This window comes from Oncorhynchus gorbuscha, linkage group LG05, assembly GCF_021184085.1.
Source record: "Oncorhynchus gorbuscha isolate QuinsamMale2020 ecotype Even-year linkage group LG05, OgorEven_v1.0, whole genome shotgun sequence".
Taxonomy (NCBI): Eukaryota; Metazoa; Chordata; class Actinopteri; order Salmoniformes; family Salmonidae; genus Oncorhynchus; species Oncorhynchus gorbuscha.
The window spans coordinates 80,571,931-80,588,503 of NC_060177.1; the positions used below are offsets into that span (position 1 = coordinate 80,571,931).

Genomic DNA, 16,573 nt, shown 5'->3' on the forward strand with positions numbered 1-16,573 from the left:
TTCGCGTGTGCCAATTGAATCTCAACAAGGAAACAAACTGTAAGTGATTGGATTTCAGCAAATAAAGGCACGCAACGACAGAGAAGAAACATAGGTACAAGGTTAGCGTTTCATATAAACTCAGCAAAAAAAATAAACGTCCTTTTTCAGGACCCTGTCTTTCAAAGATAATTAGTAAACATCTAAATAACTTCACATATCTTCATTGTAAAGAGTTTAAACACTGTTTCCCAATTAACCATAAACAATTAATGAACATACACCTAACGGTCGTTAAGACACTAACAGCTTACAGACGGTAGGCAATTAAGGTCACATTTTTGATAACTTATGACCTAAAGAGGCCTTTCAACTGATTCTGAAAAACACAAAAAGAAAGATGCCCAGGGTCCCTGCTCATCTGTGTGGATGTGCCTTAGGCATGCTGCAAGGAGGCATGAGGACTGCAGATGTGGCCAGGGCAATACATTGCAATGTCCGTACTGTGAGAGGCCTAAGACAGTGCTACAGGGAGACAGGATGGACAGCTGGTTGTTCTCGCAGTGGAAGACCACGTGTAAAAAACCCACACGGGATCGGTACATCTGAACATCACACCTGCAGGACAGGTACAGGAAGGCAACAAGAACTGCCCGAGTTACACCAGAAACGCACAATCCCTCCATCAGTGATCAGACTGTCTGCAATAGGCTGAGAGCGGCTGGACTGAGGGCTTATAGGCCTGTTGTAAGGCAGGTCCTCACCAGACATCACGGGCAACAACATCGCCTATGTCTCACCAGGGTTGATGGTCGGATTAATGTTTATCTTAGAAGGAATGAGCGTTACACTGAGTTCTGTACTCTGGAGCGGGATCGATTTTGGAGGTGGAGAGTCAGTCATGGTCTGGGGCGGTGTGTCACAGCAACATCGGACTGAGCTTTTTATCATTGCAGGCTTTCTCAACGCTGTGCGTTACAGAGAAGACATCCTCCTCCCTCATGTGGTACCCTTCCTGCAGGCTCATCCTGACATGACCCTCCAGCATGACATTTACATTTAAGTCATTTAGCAGACGCTCATATCCAGAGCGACTTACAAATTGGTGCATTCACCTTATGACATCCAGTGGAACAACCACTTTACAATAGTGCATCTAAATATTTTAAGGGGGGGGGGGTGAGAAGGATTATTTTATCCTATCCTAGGTATTCCTTAAAGAGGTGGGGTTTCAGGTGTCTCCGGAAGGTGGTGATGACAATGCCACCAGCCATACTGCTCGTTCTGCGCGTGATTTCCTGCAAGACCGGAATGTCAGTGTTCTGCCATGGCCAGCAACGATCCCATTTAGCATGTCTTGGACCTGTTGGATTGGAGGGTGAGGGCTAGGGCCATTCCCCCAGAAATGTCTGTGAAATTGCAGGTACCTTGGTGGAAGAGTGGGGTAACATCTCACAGCAATTTTGGTGCAGACCATGAGGAGGAGATGCACTGCAGTACCTAATGCAGCTGGTAGTCACACCAGATACGGACTGATACTTTGGATTTTCACATTATTCCATTTCTGTTAGTCACATGTCTGTGGAACTTGTTCAGTGTATGTATGTTGTTTAAACCTCTCTGGAATATGTGGGAGGGTAGCGTCCCACCTCGCCAACAGCCAGTGAAAGTGCAGGGCGCCAAATTCAAAACAACAAAAATCTCATAATTAAAATTCCTCAAGCATACACGTATTTTACACAATTTTAAAGATAACATTTTCGTTAATCCAGCCACAGTGTCTGATTTCAAAAAGGCTTTACAGCAAATGCACCACAAACGATTATGTTAGGTCACCACCAACTCACAGAAAAACACAGCCATTTTTCCAGCCAAAGAGAGGAGTCACAAAAAGCACAAATAGAGATAAAATGAATCACTAACCTTTGATGATCTTCATCAGATGACACTCATAGGACTTCATGTTACACAATACATGTATATTTTGTTCGATAAAGTGCATATTTATATCAAGAAATCTTTATTTTACATTGACGTGTTACGTTCAGTAGTTCTAAAACATCCGGTGAAAGTCTAGAGAGCCACATCAATTTACAGAAATAGTCATCATACATGGTGATGAAAATACAAGTGTTATACATGGAATTAGAGATATACTTCTCCTTAATGCAACCGCTGTGTCAGATTTCAAAAGGGCTTCAGACAACAAATCAGCCAAAAAGATATTTGCCATATTGTGTAGCAAACACTAGTCAGAAATAGCATTATAAATATTCACTTACCTTTGATGATCTACATCCGAATGCACTCCCAGGAATCCCAGTTCCACATTAAATGTTTGATTTGTTCGATAAAGTTCATCATTTTTGTCCAAATAGCTTCTTTTGTAAGGGCGTTTGGTAAACAAATCCAAACGCGCGTCCAGGTCCAGCTGAACGTCTGACGAAAAGTTCAAAAAGTTCCGTTACAGCCCGTAGAAACTTGTCAAACTAAGTATAGAATCAATCTTTAGGATGTTTTTAACATAAATCTTCAATAATGTTCCAACCGGAGAATTCCTATGTCTGTAGAAAAGCAATGGAACGAGAGCTAACTTTCTCGTGACCGCGCGTCAGAGCCTGTGGCACTCTGCCAGACACCTGGCTCAATCCCCTCTCTTTCGCCCCCACTTCACAGTAGAAGCCTCAAAGTTCTAAAGACTGTTGACATCTAGTGGAAGCCTTAGGAAGTGCAATATGACCCCATTTACACTATATTGGAATGGCAAAGAGTTGAAAAACTACAAACCTCAGATTTCCCAATTCCTGGTTGAAATTTTCTCAGATTTTCGCCTGCCATATGAGTTCTGTTATACTTACAGACATCATTCAAACAGTTTTAGAAACTTCACAGTGTTTTCTATCCAACAATACCAATATGCATATATTAGCATCTGGGACAGAGTAGCAGGCAGTTTACTCTGGGCACCTTATTCATCCAAGCTACTCAATACTGTCACCCTGTCAGCAATAAGTTATTAATCTTATGTTAATACAAATATTTACACATGTTAAGTTTTTTTTTAAATAAACGCAGTTGACAATGAGAGGACTTTTAAAGTTTATTTTAAGGTATTGATCTTGGGCGAATCTATGTCGTTGGAGCTGAATTCCACAAAGCCTGGTCTCTGCTCCACTCTGTTGGTGGAGTTCATCAGAAACTTCCTTCACCATGGAGTGAGGTTTAGTCAACGAGGTCCAACCGAAAAACAACTATTAACAGGTAAATCTAGAGAGGAAGAGAGAGGCATATATATATATATATATATATATATATATATATATATATATTACGGACTCGTCTCTAGCCGCGAAACAGTTAAATTATAATGAGCTAGCCGAGCCTCTTTTGCTCGCGTTGATCGTGCTCCGCTAGCCCCGCCCCTCTCCTTCTTGCTTTAGTGTCATTTTACCAGCTGGGACTGTGAGTTCCTGCAAAGTCTGATCACACATGCACGCCATAACTCAACCGCCTCACATTGCTCATCATTTAGGAAAGCCTGTTGGTTAGCTTCAAAAACATGGCGGCCCTTAAAATATTATCACGAGCGGATACTGTATTCTTCAAAAACCTATCTGCCACCTGCATACCCAATTTGAACTTCACCCATTCCTTGAACAAGGTTAGTATCGACATGCGTCAATGAAATAGACCAAATACAAACATGCATCCAGTTAGATAGACACATTGGGAAGCGTTGCTTTTTTTGTGCGAGTGTTTATTTTAAGCCTGCTACGTCAGGTTAGTGCGAATGTGTCATATGGTACCTTCTATTTTAACCCCTAAATTGTTCTCTGAAATGCAATTGAAATCAAAATTCATAATTTGCATTTACTGTTGGCTACGATCAGCGTATACTTGGCTACTGATCCGTTATGTTATACCTCAACACTACCGACCCCTTTCATAAATGTTCGTGATGTCTGATGATTCCATGATCCATGTTAGCTATTTCACGTCCTGGTATCTTAGTAGCCCATATGGTGGCTAGCAGTAGACACTACTCTGTCACTCATAAAACCTCACACGACCTTGGCTGAGAAAGGGACCTTGGATTTCAATTTAATGTGTCCATTTGTTTGTTTTGTTTTGCCAGTATCATGTGTTTTATGTTTACAGTAGATAGTTCCCAGTTAAGACACTCGCTCACCCCCAAGGTCCAACTATATTACGATCGATTGGGGAACATATCTAGTGAATATATTTGGAAGTTATTGATGTTAACTACCGATATTTTTTCTCTCTCCGTAATGCTCCTTTAAACTGTAAAGAATTCACCCTACCAACATAGCAACACACATAAGCCTAAGAATGTTTGGTCATTGACATTGCGCTGCAGGTTGCAACCCAGTTCCCCCGGACCCTTTGCGTGTCCGGGGGAACAGCCAGTAGAGACATGTAAAAATGCAGTGCAGAACAGTCTCTGTAAAGTATAGTCTACAGGTAGTATAATAGAAAATAATGCACACAGTTCTCCGATAAGGGTGTTGTTTAATCATGTGTTTGCATTTCGGTTTTAGAAGTAGTGAATTGGAGGGTATACACAGTACACACCTCAATGTTTCGATAATTACAGTCTGACGCCATGCTAGTGTTGTTCAATACATTTTATTGTGTATTGCTTCAGCTATAGAAGTTGGCCTCAGTGTGCAGCAATCCTTTTTATATTGTTATGTTTCCGCCTCCTTTTGTCACATGTTATTGCAGTTGCTTTTGTTTGGCTTTGTTGCCACAGTACAGTTTGTAGTTAGACCTCAGATAAGTTGTTGTAGGTTATAACAGTAAACAGAGCTAATGGTCGTTAATCGCCCTGAAAGGTTCTGTCTAGGTCAAGACTACAGCCTAAATACAATATGCTGGACGTACGTTAACAGTCAAGCCTATTTTGTGAAATGTTTTCCTTCTGGGAGCATTTTCCTCGCGCTTGATTGGTCATAATTGCTGATTCGCTATTGACAATTCATTTTGATATGAGCTGAGGTCAAAATCAAGCTACTTAGTTCATAATAGTTGTTTGACATATCTTCTATTTGGTCACAAATCCACCCAGAATATAGTTCCTCCCCAAACGTTTGGTGGATCATAATAGAGTGAAAGGTGTGATAATGGGTGAAAACTAAAACTGGTCATAGGTTAATACAGACGAATGTGTTAACTACATCAGGGGGGATTGCAGACCTATTCATTCGATTTATAACAAGAGGTTGATTACACGTCACTAATATCAGAGCTTAGAAGAACTAGCCTATAATGGACTGTGTTGTTTTGTCAGGGACATTCTCAGATCCACCAGTCTGCCTCATTCCCCCAGTGAACCTTCCATCTACACTAGTGCAGTACGGTGGATATAATTAGCTACAGCAGAGGAGTTAAAGGATGAGCGAATGGTGGGTTAATGGCAGAAAATGAAAGGCTTGATGAGGTTAAAGGGTCTCCGTCTGCTCTCCACGTCTCAGCTGGAGGAATATGCTTCCTGGCAGAGTTCCAATCCAAGCAGTTCAAGACCGTCTGCTTGCCACTCTTACTCTAGCTGAGAAAGTGTTGTGAACTGGACATATTCTCTTTTGTTTGTTGTACTTTGCCTGCCTGGTCCATCTTTTCTGTGTTGTAACTGAATACATTCTATACTCTTGGTGTTGGTTTTTATCTCACTGCACATAATGTGAAGTGCTGATTTTGCCCCAGCCTTATCTGTGATGGAATGCTTTGCACTGGGGGAACTCCATGTTAACAGAGTGATGCTGAAACCAAGATTCAAAAACGGTAGAAAATTAAATGTATGCCAAACAAAATCCAATGATCGCAAAGTTAACCAAACCATAGAACTCTATGCACAATGACTACTTTTAACAATTTACACAGCATTTAACTAAAACACATTTACTTGAAGAACAGTGCAGTTGCAAAGTTTAGTAACAGAATATCGGATTGTGCTGTTTTTGCCGTCCGTCTGTTACCAAACTTAGCATCTGCACTGTTCTTCAAGTAAATGTGTTTTTGTTAAATGTTCAGTGTAAATTGTAAAAAGTAGTGCTTGTACACTGAGTTGTATGATTTGTTCAACTTTGTTTGGCATTCCGTTACCGTGGAAAGATCGGAGTGGAATTTCCAGGATCTTTTGTTTTTCACTACTCCCCAGCACACATCTTATTCTGAGAGGAGGTGAATCCACCTGTGAGAAGAGTACTGAATATGGTTAAGTATTATTGAATGCTGCCAGAGTTTGTCTAACTGTGGGACTGTTCCTCTGTGTCCCCCAGATGTGTGGCTGCTCCTTCTCCACCTCCAGTCAGAGAAAGTCACAGTTCTACACAGACCCCACAGAGGCTGTGAAGGACATCCCCAGTGGAGCCACCATCCTAGTGGGAGGTAAGATCAGGAGACAGTGAAGACTTCACTGTGGGCTCTGAAAGGGCTTTTCCCTGGGATGCCTTGCAAATGCAGCACTGAAGACTTTACGCCTGGACATTTACATGTACATTTTAGTCATTTAGCAGATTCTCTTATCCAGAGCGACTTACAGAAGCAATTAGGGTTCAGTGTCTATGCCAAGGGCTTGTCAACATATTTTTTCACCTAGTCGGCTCAGGGATTCGAACCAGTGACCTTCCGATCCTGGACAAACGCTCTTAACCGCTAGGCTAAGATTAATAAGAATTGGATAGGAGTGTAAGCAAAATGATGGACATTTCACCTTTCCTATCAGAGAGCAAAGTGGGGATATTATGTTATTTCTAATACGTGCACGATACAGTACTGTACCAGTCAAAAGTTAGGACACCTACCTGATCACACTCAACACACACACATACAGTACCAGTCAAAAGGTTGGACACACCTACTCATTCAAGCGTTTTTCTTTATTTGCACTATTTTCTTTATTGTAGAATAATAGTGAAGATATCAAAACTATGAAATAACACATATGGAATCATCTACTAACCAAAGAAGTGTTATATAAATCAAAATATATTTTAGATTCTTCAAAGTAGCCACCCTTTGCCTTGATGACAGCTTTGCACACGCTTGGCATTCTCTCAACTAGCTTCACCATGAATTCATTTTCAACAGTCTTGAAGTAGTTTCCACATATGCTGAGCGCTTGTTGGCTTCTTTTCCTTCACTCTGCGGTCCAACTCATTCCAAACCATCTCAATTGAGTTGAGGTCAGGTGATTATGGAGGCCAGGTCATCTGATACAGCCCCATCTCCTTCTTGGTCAAATAGCCCTTACACAGCCTGTATGTGTGTTGGGTCATTGTCCTGTTTAAAAACAAATGATAGTCCCACTAAGCGCAAACCCAGATGAGGTCGTATCGCTGCAGAATGCTGTGGTAGCCATGCTGGTTAAGTGTGCCTTGAATTCTAAATAAATCACAGACAGTGTCACCAGCAAAGCACCATCACACCTCCTCCTCCATGCTTCACAGTGGGAACCACATATACAGTGTCTCACAAAGACAGAGGACATATTTCCAACAGTCTAATGTCCATTGCTTGAGTTTCTTGGCCCAAGCAAGTCTCTTCTTCTTTTTGGTGTCCTTTAGTAGTGGTTTATTTGCAGCAATTTCGACCATGAAGGCCTGATTCACACAGTATCCTCTGAACAGTTGATGTTGAGATGTGTCTGTTAATTGAACTCTGTCAAGCATTTATTTGGGCTGCAATATCTGAGTCTTGTAACTCTAATGAACTTATCCTTTGCAACAGGTAACTTTGGGTCTTCCTTTCCCATGGTGGTCCTCATGAGAGTCTGTTTCATTGTAGTGCTTCAAGGTTTTTGCTACTGCAAAAATTCTTGAAATGTTCCGTATTGACTGACTTTCGTGTCTTAAAGTAATGATGGACTGTCAATTCTCTTTACTTATTTGAGCTGTTCTTGCCATAATATGGACTTGGTCTTTTACCAAGTAAGGCTATCTTCTGTATACCCAACCGTACCTTGTCACAACACAACTGATTGGCTCAAACTCATTTTAAGACATTCCATAAATTAGCTTTTAACAAGGAACACCTGTTCATTGAAATATATTCCAGATGACTACCTCATGAAGCTGGTTGAGAGAATGCCTAGAGTGTGCAAAGCTGTCATCAAGGCAAAGGGTGGTTACTTTGAAGAATCTAAAATATATTTTGATTTAGCACTTTTTTTCTTATTACATGATTCCATATGTGTTCCATATGTATAGTTTTGATGACTTTACTATTATTCTACAATAAAGAAAATCCCTTGAATGAGTACAGTGCCTTGCGAAAGTATTCGACCCCCTTGAACTTTGCGACCTTTTGCCACATTTCAGGCTTCAATCATAAAGATATAAAACTGTATTTTTTGGGAAGAATCAACAACAAGTGGGACACAATCATGAAGTGGAAAAAACATTTATTGGATATTTCAAACTTTTTTAACAAATCAAAAACTGAAAAATTGGGCGTGCAAAATTATTCAGCCCCCTTAAGTTAATACTTTGTAGCGCCACCTTTTGCTGCGATTACAGCTGTAATTCGATTGGGGTATATCTCTATCTGTTTTGCACATCGAGAGACTGAATTTTTTTCCCATTCCTCCTTGCAAAACAGCTCGAGCTCAGTGAGGTTGGATGGAGAGCATTTGTGAACAGCAGTTTTCAGTTCTTTCCACAGATTCTCGATTGGATTCAGGTCTGGACTTTGACTTGGCCATTCTAACACCTGGATATGTTTATTTTTTAACCATTCCATTGTAGATTTTGCTTTATGTTTTGGATCATTGTCTTGTTGGAAGACAAATCTCCATCCCAGTCTCAGGTCTTTTGCAGACTCCATCAGGTTTTCTTCCAGATTGGTCCTGTATTTGACTCCATCCATCTTCCCATCAATTTGAACCATCTTCCCTGTCCCTGCTGAAGAAAAGCAAGCCCAAACCATGATGCTGCCACCACCATGTTTGACAGTGGTGATGGTGTGTTCAGGGTGATGAGCTGTGTTGCTTTTACGCCAAACATAACGTTTTGCATTGTTGCCAAAAAGTTACATTTTGGTTTCATCTGACCAGAGCACCTTCTTCCACATGTTTGGTGTGTCTCCCAGGTGGCTTGTGGCAAACGATAAACAACACTTTTTATGGATATCTTTAAGAAATGGATTTCTTCTTGCCACACTTCCATAAAGGCCAGATTTGTGCAATATACGACTGATTGTTGTCCTATGGACAGAGTCCCCCACCTCAGCTGTAGATCTCTGCAGTTCATCCAGAGTGATCATGGGCCTCTTGGCTGCATCTCTGATCAGTCTTCTCCTTGTATGAGCTGAAAGTTTAGAGGGACGGCCAGGTCTTGGTAGATTTGCAGTGGTCTGATACTCCTTCCATTTCAATATTATCGCTTGCACAGTGCTCCTTGGGATGTTTTAAAGCTTGGGAAATCGTTTTGTATCCAAATCCGGCTTTAAACTTCTTCACAACAGTATCTTGGACCTACCTGGTGTGTTCCTTGTTCTTCATGATGCTCTCTGCGCTTTTAACGGACCTCTGAGACTATCACAGTGCAGGTGCATTTATACGGAGACTTGATTACACACAGGTGGATTGTATTTATCATCATTAGACATTTAGGTCAACATTGGATCATTCAGAGATCCTCACTGAACTTCTGGAGAGAGTTTGCTGCACTGAAAGTAAAGGGGCTGAATAATTTTGCACGCCCAATTTTTCAGTTTTTGAATTGTTAAAAAAGTTTGAAATATCCAATAAATGTCGTTCCACTTCATGTTTGTGTCCCACTTGTTGTTGATTCTTCACAAAAAAATACAGTTTTATATCTTTGTTTGAAGCCTGAAATGTGGCAAAAGTTCGCAATGTTCAAGGGGGCCGAATACTTTCGCAAGGCACTGTAGGTGTGTCCACACTTTTGACTGGTACTGTATGTACATAAATATGTGGACATCCTTTTAAATGAGTGGATTTGGCTATTTCAGCCACACCCGTTACTGAGAGATTTATACAATCGAGCACACAGGCATGCAATCTCCATAGACAAACATTGGTAGTGGAATGGCCTTACTGAAGAGCTCAGTGACTTTAACGTGGCACCGTCATAGGATGCCATCTTTCCAACAAGTCAGTTTGTCAAATTTCTGCCCAGCTAAAGCTGCCCATCAACTGTAAGTGCTGTTATTGTGAAGTGGAAATGACTCGGTGCAACAGCGGCTCAGCCGCAAAGTGGTAGGCCACGCAAGCTTACAGAATGGGACCCCCTAGTGCTGAAGTGCGTAGCGTGTAAAAATCGTCTGTTCTCAGTTGCAACACTCACTACCGAGTTCCAAACTGCGCCTTGAAGCAACGTCAGCACAAGAACTGTTCATCGGGACCTTCATGAAATAGGTGTCCATGACCAAGCAGCCGCTCACAAGCCTAAGATCAGCATGCACATTGCTAAGAATCGGCTGGAGTGATGTAAAGCTCGCTGCCTTTGGACTCTGGAGCAGTGGACATGCTTGAGTGATGAATCATGCTTCACCATCTGGCAATCTAACGGATGAATCTGGGTTCGGCAGATGCCAGGAGAACGCTACCTGCCCCAATACATAGTACCAACGGTAAAGTTTGGTGGAGGAGGAATAATGGTCTGGGGCTGTTTGTCATGGTTCGGGCTAGGCTTCTTAGTTCTACAGCGTAAAATTACATTCTAGACGATTATGTGCTTCCAACTTTGCGGCATCAGTTTGGGGAATGCCCTTTCCTGTTTCAACATGACAATGGCCCCATGCACAAAGCGAGGTCCATACAGAAATGGTTTGTCGAGATCGGTTTAGAAGAACTTGACTGGCCTGCACAGAGCCCTGACCTCAACCCCATCGAACGCCTTTGGGATTCATTTGGAACACCGACAGTGAGCCAGGCCTAATGGCCCAACATCAGTGGCCCAACATGGAAGCAAGTCCTCTCAGCAATGTTCTAACATGTAATGGAAAGCCTTCCCAGAAGAGTGAAGGCTGTTACAGCAGCAAAGGGGAGACCAACTCCATATTAAGGCCCATGATTTTGGAATGAGATGTTCGATGAGCAGGTGTCCACATACCGTTGGTCATTTTACATTTTTTATTTCACCTTTATTTAACCAGGTAGGCAAGTTGAGAACAAGTTCACATTTACAATTGCGACCTGGCAATGTAGTGTATCTCCTACAATTAGGCTAGGGAGACACTTGTGTTATATGATCCAAGTGTAGTTTTTCTGTAAAAACTGTTTCTCAGTGGGAGAAATGTTCATTCAAACATTGCCTTGTTTGCTGTTCTTAGATAATGGACCATGCTCTCAATTTTAGCTGCTCTGTCTGAATCATTCTGGGTCATTGTTAAGGAAGGCCCGACAGACTGGGCTGCTATGACAGATTCCATATGCCATAATAATAGAATTGGGCTTGTGCTTGTTTCCACTCTGTGTAAGGAAGGCCTAACTATACAGGGTCATTTTCCAAGGAAAATAAGTCATTAATAGAAATGACTGTAAACATTTACGTTTCTCTCTCCAGGGTTTGGTTTGTGTGGTATTCCAGAGAACCTTATCAACAGTTTATTAAAGACTGGCGTGAAGAGCCTTACAGCCGTCAGCAACAATGCTGGGTAAGTGCGTGTGCGTCTGTCTGTCTCTCTGTGTGTGTCTGTTTGCGTGTGTTTGCACACACATGCAGGTTTTTATTTGATTTATTTCACCTTTATTTAACCAGGTAGGCTAGTTGAGAACAAGTACTCATTTGCAACTGTAACCTGGCCAAGATAAAACATAGCAGTGTGAACAGACAACACAGAGTTACACATGGAGTAAACAATTAACAAGTCAAGAACACAGTAGAAAAAAAAAGAGTCTATATACAGGTGCCTGTGTGTAACCCAAAACCATGGGTTGAATTTCCATCTCGACCCTCGTTTACTGCTGTTAAGAAAATGCCTGTGTTTCCTAATGCTAGTTAGAATCTGTTTTAAATTACAGGCCTCCAACCATGATAGTATCAAACATTTTAAACTGTTTCTCGTAAAGATGCCCTGCGTGGGATCATGGGGGATGCCCTGCTGATCTAAAGTCCGTTATAGGCTTTACCCCCTAATGGTTAACCCCCTAGAGTTGATGTCCGTGGCATTGGATGTGTCTCAACCCACCGCATCCTTCCGCATCTGCCTTGAATGCTGGCAGATCCACAGTGGTGTTTGTCAGACCATGAGACTAATCCCAAAAATCGTTCTTCTCACGAAACGTCTGATCGGTTTGGCCTAAAAAATATTATTCTCCGTTTTGTTCTACGACTTCCAAAAGCGTCACAGGACTCGTCTGAGATCGGTACTGCAGATCTGCCAACCTCTGTCTGTAGTGTCCGCATAGTTTGGGCTACACACTAATATGACCCTTCTATGGAAAGGTGAGTCTCTCTCAAACATGTATATGTTGCTCTAGCCACTCTACTCATGCTGCTCTAGCTATTCATGTTGCTCTAGCTACTCTACTCATGTTGCTCTAGCCACTCTACTCATGTTGCTCTAACCGTGGGACTGGCAACCTGTAATGTAAAGTTGTGGGACAGTGAATCTAATAATAGCAGTATTCAGTGTGTTAGTTTATAAAGAGATTCATTTAGCACATCTTAGACATGCCACAGGAGCTGGATATAACAACAAAAAGAAAGTGAATGCCCAAGAAACAATATTGAAAATTAAAAGAAAGTAAACTCCCAGTGTATTCTTTGGCCGGAAAGTGATTTTAATTTGGTTTGTTTGAGGCCGTTGTCTGATTTTCATTGGCTTGTATTTGGTACAATTTCCTGGTCATACTTGGCTGTCAGGTTTAATTTCAGAGTGCAAACATCCACTGACTGTTCCCCTGCAGCTCTTTCTTTGCATCTATCTATACCTAATCTCCTTGACAGAAACATGAAGAACCAGTCATTTTAGAGTTAAAATCCTTTGGATTTTTTAAGGTCAGGCTACAGGCCTATACTCGACCCAGATTAGACATTTCTACTAGTCAGACAATCGTCCGGAATCTGAGAGTGAATGGTTTTTAGGCTATCGACATAACTCTGGAAAGAGTCATTATCTTTTCTATTATCTCAACACAGAAACTTTAGGAGAAGCGAGAGAAATGATAGGACAATGAGAACTGCTGCTCTTCTTTTCTCTGAACCCCGTGGAGTCTCTCCCTCTCTGTTTCTCTTGCTCTCTGTTTTTCTCTTTCTCTCTGTCTCCCTCCCTCTCCTTCCCTCCCTCTCAGATACAGTGGATCCTTTATGTAGGGTGTTATATGAGACGGGAACCTCACATGTGCACTAGGGCGACCCACTGAGCTTTCATAGGAGGACACTTTACCAACTGGAGGGAACTTTGTTTTATTCTCACTCCATAACCTTTTTATGGAGTTACTGTACAACAGACACATCACACTGTTAATGACATAAGATGTTGTAAGCACTAGTACAACAGACACATCACACTGTTAATGACATAAGATGTTGTAAGCACTAAACATTCATGCCAGCACAGTTCAAACAGTGTGTTTTATTTTGTAGGAAAGGTTTGAGTTCAGCCCAGGTGTTGAAGAAAGAGCAGTCAGAATCATCTGCCCTTGATTGAAAACGCTGTCCATTTTGATCTAATTTCTTCAGCTAGAGTGGAGTGAACTGCTTGTAAAACTGCTTGCGGAATACTGTGAAATACTCAGTACCGCATGAAACCGCAGTCTAAACATCTGCACACCAAGTTCTTAACAACTGTGTTTAGTTTGTTGAGCTCTGTCAACAGACTTGTATTGGAGGTACAGAATGTAAGATTGCATAGACCATTGTGTGTGGGGGTTATCATTTATCCAATATAAATAATTCTTGACAATTGCTCCTCCACATTTCGAAATAATGATTCATTTGGAAGTGTGTGCTGTGGGCTGCACATTCAAACTCCCCTATTTCAGAAACAGGAGTACACCTGTTCTGCACAGTTTGATATGGAAATTATAAAAAGATAAGAGCAGAAAGCTCTCTCTCTCTTTCTCTCTCTCTCTTTTATTTATATATATATGACATGCAGTATACTGCTGACTTGTCTATATTAGCTGAACTAAAGTAGACATGATTGTCCAATATCTCCAAGTGAAGCTGATTGGACATGTGTGTGTGTGTGTGTCACGGGACTTGATAACTGTTGTTGGTGTTCTGAGCCTAGTTCTTGGCCTAGATGGTGTGATTAAGCTGACCTAGAAGTTGTGTGAAGTACAAAGCCTGTTCTTTCCAGTCCCAAACCTTCCCCAACATTAGCAACGGGACTGGGAGATCTTTAACTCTAATCAAATATTTTATCCTACTAGATTTGATCGTAAGAATAAAGAGATGTGATTAGTAGACTATGATTTTGCACAAGTTTTCACATTCATTACGAATACATCTTAATTATCCCTAAATGAACTATTTAGTGTAGTCTTGAGTTTCATGAAGCCAATATATGCACTTCTGTCTTGCACTTGTTAATCGTCTTTAGTGAACTGCTTATATGGGTCGAGAAACAGTTGAGATTAGACCAGCTTTAGTTTCACCACTCAGGCACAAGACAGGCAGGTGACACATTGCTACCTGGAGTTAAACATCATTGTTTTATTTACCCCAGATCACTTCCATTAGTTAATGACTAACACTCAGAGGCTATTGTGGCAGCCCCAGCTTTTCTTCGTCTTGGCAATTGGGTAGTTTCTATACCCTCTTGAGGCAGCCTTGTAAACCATTGTGACTGCTCTCTTCACAGCAAATCAAATGTTATTTGTCACATACACATGGTTAGCAGATGTTAATGCGAGTGTAGCGAAATGCTTGTGCTTCTAGTTCCGACAATGCAGTGATAACCAACGAGTAAATCTAACTAACAATTACACAACAACTACCTTATACACACAGTGTAAAGGAATGAAAGAATATGTACATACAAATATATGAATGAGTGATGGTACAGAACGGCATAGGCAAGATGCAGTAGATGGTATAGAGTACAGTATATACATATGAGATGAGTAATGTAGATTATGTAAACATTATATGAAGTGGCATTGTTTAAAGTGGCTAGGGATACATTTTTTACATACATTTTTCCAATATTAAAGTAGCTGGAGTTGAGTCAGTGTGTTGGCAGCAGCCACTCAATGTTAGTGGTGGCTGTTTAACAGTCTGATGGCCTTGAGATAGAAGCTGTTTTTCAGTCTCTCTGTCCCTGCTTTGATGCACCTGTACTGACCTCGCCTCCTGGATGATAGCGGGGTGAACAGGCAGTGGCTCGGGTGGTTGTTGTCCTTGATGATCTTTATGGCCAACCTGTGACATCGGGTGGTGTAGGTGTCCTGGAGGGCAGGTAGTTTGCCCCCGGTGAGGCATTGTGCAGACCTCGCTACCCTCTGGAGGGCCTTACGGTTGTGGGCGGAGCAGTTGCCGTACCAGGCGGTGATACAGCCCGACAGGATGCTCTCGATTGTGCATCTGTAAAAGTTTGAGTGTTTTTGGTGACGAGACAAATTTCTTCAGCCTCCTGAGGTTGAAGAGGCGCTGCTGCGCCTTCTTCACCACGCTGTCTGTGTGGGTGGACCAATTCAGTTTGTCCGTGATGTGTATGCCAAGGAACTTAACTTACTACCCTCTCCACTACTGTCCCGTCGGTGTGGATAGGGGGGTGTTCCCTCTGCTGTTTCCTGAAGTCCACGATCATCTCCTTTGTTTTGTTGACATTGAGTGGGAGGTTATTTTCCTGACTCCACACTCCGAGGGCCCTCCCCTCCTCCCTGTAGGCCGTCTCGTCATTGTTGGTAATCAACCACTGTAGTGTCGTCTGCAAACTTCATGATTGAGTTGGAGGCGTGCATGGCCACACAGTCATTAGTGAACATGGAGTACAGGAGAGGACTCAGAACTCCCCCTTGTGGGGCCCCAGTGTTGAAGATCAGCGGAGTGGAGATGGGGGCACCACCTGGGGGCGGCCCGTCAGGAAGTCCAGTACCCAGTTGCACAGGGCGGGGTCGAGACCCAGGGTCTCGAGCTCGATGACAAGCTTGGAGGGCACTATGGTGTTAAATGCTGAGCTGTAGTCGATGAACAGCATTCTCACATAGGTATTCCTCTTGTCCAGATGTGTTAGGGCAGTGTGCAGTGTGGTTGCGATTGTGTCGTCTGTGGACCTATTGGGGCGGTAAGCAAATTGGAGTGAGTCTAGGGTGTCAGGTTGGGTGGAGGTGATATGGTCCTCTCAAAGCATTTCATGATGACGGAAGTGAGTGCTACGGGGCTGTAGTCGTTTAGCTCAGGTACCTTAGCTTTCTTGGGAACAGGAACAATGGTGGCCCTCTTGAAGCATGTGGGAACAGCAGACTGGGATAAGGATTGATTGAATATGTCCGTAAACATACCAGCCAGCTGGTCTGGGGATGCCGCCTGGGTCTGCAGCCTTGCAAGGGTTAACACTTTTTAAAATGTTTTACTCACGTCGGCTGCAGTGAAGGAGAGTCCACAGGTTTTGGTAGCGGGCCGTGTTAGTAGCACTGTATTGTCCTCAAAGCGAGCAA

General features: G+C 42.3%; 1 protein-coding gene across 1 annotated transcript in view; it reads left to right on the top strand.

Moving 5' to 3' along the window:
- Positions 1-3,445: 3,445 nt before the first annotated feature.
- LOC124036565 (succinyl-CoA:3-ketoacid coenzyme A transferase 1, mitochondrial-like) overlaps positions 3,446-16,573 on the top strand; it is a 126,181-nt gene continuing 113,053 nt past the window's right edge. The window contains exons 1-3 of the mRNA XM_046351286.1: positions 3,446-3,640; positions 6,279-6,387; positions 11,529-11,619. Coding sequence (XP_046207242.1) covers positions 3,539-3,640; positions 6,279-6,387; positions 11,529-11,619 — 302 coding nt within the window. The 5' untranslated portion in view covers positions 3,446-3,538. The remainder of the gene's footprint in view (positions 3,641-6,278; positions 6,388-11,528; positions 11,620-16,573) is intronic.